Below are 5,106 nucleotides of genomic sequence, written 5' to 3' on the forward strand. Positions count from 1 at the left end.
TAGCCGGGACGGAGGGAGTACATTATTGTCTTACTTTACCATTTCTCCACTATAACTATTTTTTATTATTTCTACAAAAAGAGGACAGAAAAGTCAATGGGACTGTTAAATCGAAACGGAGGGAGTATTATTTTTTCAAAACAAATGCAGAAAATGAAATACGAACTGGAAAGAAGGGAGTATAATGATTATCGAAGAAAACCGCAGCGTGCAAACTGGAGAGAAAGTCTCCTGCATCCCAATTCCCAATGAAATGGAGAAAAACGACGAGAAAACGAAAGTGAGATAGTGATATATGTAACCAACCCCTTTCTTTTCCTCCATTTCTCAACTACCAAACACAACACTTCACTCTCGATTCTCGAATTTTGACTCAATAATGGGAACGGCGGCTGCGGCGGTGGAGATATCCGAGCCTCTGCTACAGCAGGATGAGGCTGCCCCGCTCGATTTGGACGAGCCAATTCCCGACTGGAAAGAGCAGATTACCATCAGAGGACTAGTTGTGAGCGCCGTCTTGGGCGCTCTCTTCTGCATAATCACGCACAAGCTCAATCTCACGGTCGGGATCATCCCCTCGCTCAACGTCGCCGCCGGTTTGCTCGGCTTCTTCTCCGTCAAATCCTGGACCAGCTTTCTGACCAAATTGGGATTCTCCACCAAGCCATTTACCCGCCAAGAGAATACCGTTATTCAAACTTGCGTTGTGGCTTGCTATGGACTCGCCTTCAGTGGTAAATTTTCATTTTTTTTTACTTAATTTTATAAAAATAATCACTTGCAATTAGTATTCACTGTTTTTAAAATTTATTCCTAATATAGCTGTGAGATACGGAATAGTTATGTGATTGTTTAGGAGTTTATTGTTCCAGAATTGTTTAATGAATCAATGATAACTATTAGGGGAATTTGGCTTTGTGTTGTGTTATTGGATGGGTTGAGGACTGTTGTATTGTGACTACTGTTGGCAGGGGGATTTGGATCTTACTTGCTGTCTATGGATGAGAAAACGTATAAATTGATTGGTGAAGATTATCCGGGTAATCGTGCGGAGGATGTGAAGGACCCTGGGTTGTTGTGGATGATGGGCTTCATCTTTGTTGTTAGTTTTCTGGGGCTGTTCAGTCTCGTTCCTCTTCGAAAGGTAACCTTTTGACACAGTCTGACTGATGCAAGAATGAGTTGATATGGGAGATAGTAACAATTTGAACCGTGCTAGTTAACACTGGCATCTACCTCTGAGATTGTAATATCATGGCTACTCCAGTGTTTTGGAGTAGCCATGATGTTGTGTAGCTGATATTTTCCTGTTTATCTTACTTTAATTGATAAAATTGGCTGCAATCTGAGCTGCACATAGGCTTGTTAATGCTTGTTGAAGGAACTAAAAATTGTACTATCACAGTTTATTTAAGGTCTTGACATATAACTATGCTTAAAACTTTTGGAATTCAAATGATTTTAGGTTATGGTCTTGGATTATAAGCTCACCTATCCGAGTGGAACTGCAACGGCTATGTTGATTAATAGCTTCCATACACACACCGGAGCTGAACTTGCCAAGTATGTGCCTACCCTGTTTTTCCATAGGCTCTTTGGACTTTGACATCTATCCGCAGAAGGCTTCATCTAACCAATTATTTCACTATTCTTTCCCAGAAAGCAGGTGAATAGCCTTGGGAAATATTTAAGCATAAGTTTCTGTTGGAGCTTCTTTAAATGGTTCTTCAGTGGCGTTGGGGATTCATGCGGATTTGATAACTTCCCCACCTTTGGTTTGGCACTGTTCAACAATACGTAAGTTCCTTTTCCCTTGCAACATCTTATAGAAAATCCGTCTGCTGCATCCAACACGTACTTTCAATGAGATACTTTTGTTTGATGATTTATTCTAGATTACTGATGTTGCTTAATGTCATACTCCGTATATATGAATATTGGGATTTCCTGCAGGTTTTATTTTGACTTCAGCCCTACTTATGTTGGATGTGGACTAATTTGCCCTCACTTAGTCAATTGTTCTGTTCTCCTTGGAGCCATCATATCATGGGGTTTTCTTTGGCCATTTGTTTCTACGAAAGCAGGTGATTGGTATCCAGCGGGTCTTGGAAGCAATGATTTTAAAGGTCTCTATGGATACAAGGTACGTACTGAAATGTGTTTTAAGCAATTGTCCTATTGCAATTGTATGTGGCGTCTTCTATCCAACCTTACAATTTTAAGTGAGAGAGAGACCATGTAGAAAAAGTAGCGATAAAGTGCCCTTTCTGGACCCTACATGAATTTAGACTGGTTCCTATATAACCCATTTTCTGCACAGGTGTTTGTAGCCATTTCCCTTATTCTTGGAGATGGGATCTACAATTTGATCAAGATCATATATGTAACTATAAAGGAGATGAGTACCAAACGCCAAAGTCTTCCTACCATTACTGAAGTTATAGGTAGACTTATTTATCCAAATTTGATCTGACTAATAGTTAATGCTGTTTATTGATGGATCTGCATGAGTTGTCCACAAATTATTTTGCTTCCCATTTGAAATACTGTGTCCCTCAAGAGCTGGAAATTTCATGATCCATAATGATATGCCACAAACTCTTTGAAGTTCACTAGTTAATTCTGCTCTTTAACTTGTAGTTTACCCGTAACTTTGAATCTAGTTTGGACAAAAACAAAGGAAATGGATGGAAAGGAAATTAATTTTGTTAGAGAATGTTTTTGTTGTTATTTCATAGGTCCTTTGTGTTGTGTACTGCTGCATAAGTAGATCAATGATAGTTTTCATGGTAATGGTCATCTAACTGCAATTCAGATAGAAATGTTGATGTTCCATTCCATTCTCTTATATTGTTTCTGTTATTTTGAATTTAACAGATAGCAACACTTCCAAGCTGCTATTGGAAGAAAAGAAACGTGATGAAATTTTCCTTAGAGACAGAATACCGTTTTGGGTTGCTGTTGCTGGATATGTTTGCTTGGTGGCAGTATCTATGTCTACAATGCCACTGATATTTCCACCTCTGAAGTGGTATTTAGTCCTTTGTTCATACATAATAGCCCCAGCCCTTGCCTTCTGCAACTCATATGGTACTGGACTAACAGACTGGAGCCTGGCTTCCACATATGGCAAAATTGGTCTTTTCATTATTGCCTCAATTGTGGGAAGCAATGGTGGGGTTTTGGCTGGTTTGGCAGCTTGTGGTGTTATGATGTCCATTGTCTCCACAGCTGCTGATTTGATGCAAGATTTTAAAACTGGTTATCTTACAAAGTCGTCAGCTAAGTCTATGTTTGTGAGCCAAATAGTTGGAACAGCCATGGGCTGTGTGATTGCACCCCTCACGTTTTGGATGTATTGGACTGCCTTTGACATTGGATCGCCCGATAGTCCATACAAAGCACCATATGCTGTTATTTACAGGGAAATGGCCATTTTGGGGGTTGAGGGCTTCTCTGAACTTCCTCAGCATTGTCTAGCCATCTGTACTGGTTTCTTTGTTGCTGCCCTGGCTATAAACCTTTTGAGAGATCTAACCCCGAAAAATATTTCCCAATACATTCCCATCCCAATGGCAATGGCAGTGCCATTTTACATAGGAGCTTACTTTGCAATCGACATGTTTATTGGTACTGTGATATTGTTCATATGGGAGCGCATAAATAGAAAGGAGGCTGAAGATTATGCAGGCGCCGTTGCCTCTGGCTTAATCTGTGGTGATGGGATATGGACAATCCCTTCTGCCATTCTCTCAATCTTCAAGGTTGATCCACCCATCTGCATGTACTTCAAGCCTTCCGGAAGTAGCTGAACGAGTAAGTTATGTTTGTTTCAAATCCTTCGTTTCGTAAACAGAACAATCTTGGCCTGTAAATACGCAATATGTTCATGTACTCTCTCGATCCCTTACCTGCAAATGAAAGCTATTCACCTTTCAACATCTGTTTCTGCAGTTTAATGTTCATGATATTTAGGAATGATCTTATTGCATTCATCGTCGCGACGATGGATTTGTCTACATTTTTATTAATACATGCAGTCACTGTAAGTGCATATACAGAACAGAAGTTAGACACTTGGGATATTAGAAATATAGAATAGTAAAGAATGATTTATTGAAAAGCTGTGGAAGTTGAGTGAAAATCTTTCGAATTTTCTATCTCATTGATCTGTGAACCCCTTTTTCTCACCTTTAGCTGCATTATCCCAAATCCTGAGAACTCTGCTCTTTTTGTACCTATGCTATTTTATTTCAGGGTAAAAATGTGAATAAAGCTAGTGGAATATGTTGTACCACTATTATCTGATTGTTGATTGAATGAGAGATATGTTCATGGTTCTTATTTTCCCCCATCAATAGTTTTTGTAATATCCATATATTTTGTTAGGGATGGGATATTGTAGCAAAAATTACTCATGATTTGTCTTAGGGAATCTTTGGTGCGGGATGGGTTAATCGATGCTACACGTGATGAAATACACCGAGTGTCCGAGTGTGGTATTGGCCGTTCGAACACACTGTCTTATGAAAGTATTAGTAATATTGAGCAATTAGGTATGATGAATTTTTGTGGGTTATTTTCCCTGATTCATAGGAGAATGCTCCCACACCCCTGTCTCTTTTTCTTTATGACCTTTTCCTTTATTCTTGCTTTTTACTATATGTTGTATGTATAATATTTTTTCTATATCGCATGGTTCATTCTTTGAAATATACGTGATTTGTATACATTTGATAAAGTTTATTTTGTGTATGTAAAAGTCAGGATGCTGTCCAATTTTTTCATTGCGCATGGAATTGAATGGGAGAAATTAAAGGGATAAAAGGCACTGAAATCAATCACATGCCAAGAATTTTTTTGACTCTTATAAATGGAATCTGTCGACGTCGATTATCTGTCTCTACATTATTAGGCAATCTACCTTGGCAAAAAAGAAAAAGAGCCATTCAATTTCATTGTACTCTCTAGTCTCTGCCTTTCCTAATCATTAATGTGAATAAAAATGTGACAAATGCAAGAATTTTAGATGCATTTTTAGGCTCAGTTGCATTCAAATTCACGGGTTTCAATTATGGATAAAAAATTCATAAAAAACTTTTTTTT

At 38.5% G+C, this 5,106-nt stretch overlaps 1 protein-coding gene across 3 annotated transcripts; it reads left to right on the top strand.

Annotated features, from left to right (window-relative positions):
* The first annotated feature begins 298 nt into the window (after window positions 1–298).
* On the top strand, window positions 299–4,713 carry LOC125200599 (probable metal-nicotianamine transporter YSL6). 3 transcript variants are annotated; one of them, XM_048098263.1, is made up of 8 exons: window positions 299–734; window positions 972–1,144; window positions 1,466–1,563; window positions 1,660–1,797; window positions 1,954–2,143; window positions 2,321–2,444; window positions 2,878–3,816; window positions 4,390–4,713. In XM_048098263.1, exons 1-7 carry the CDS (start codon window positions 380–382, stop codon window positions 3,810–3,812), a joined length of 2,013 nt encoding a protein of 670 aa, XP_047954220.1. In that variant the 5' UTR covers window positions 299–379; the 3' UTR covers window positions 3,813–3,816; window positions 4,390–4,713. The 3 variants fall into 3 exon arrangements, with proteins under 3 accessions (XP_047954220.1, XP_047954219.1, XP_047954218.1); XM_048098262.1 differs by having other exon boundaries at window positions 4,432–4,713; XM_048098261.1 differs by lacking the exon at window positions 4,390–4,713 and having other exon boundaries at window positions 300–734; window positions 2,878–3,939.
* The last annotated feature ends 393 nt before the right edge of the window (window positions 4,714–5,106 follow it).

This window comes from Salvia hispanica, chromosome 1 (genome assembly GCF_023119035.1).
Source record: "Salvia hispanica cultivar TCC Black 2014 chromosome 1, UniMelb_Shisp_WGS_1.0, whole genome shotgun sequence".
NCBI classification, from domain to species: domain Eukaryota; kingdom Viridiplantae; phylum Streptophyta; class Magnoliopsida; order Lamiales; family Lamiaceae; genus Salvia; species Salvia hispanica.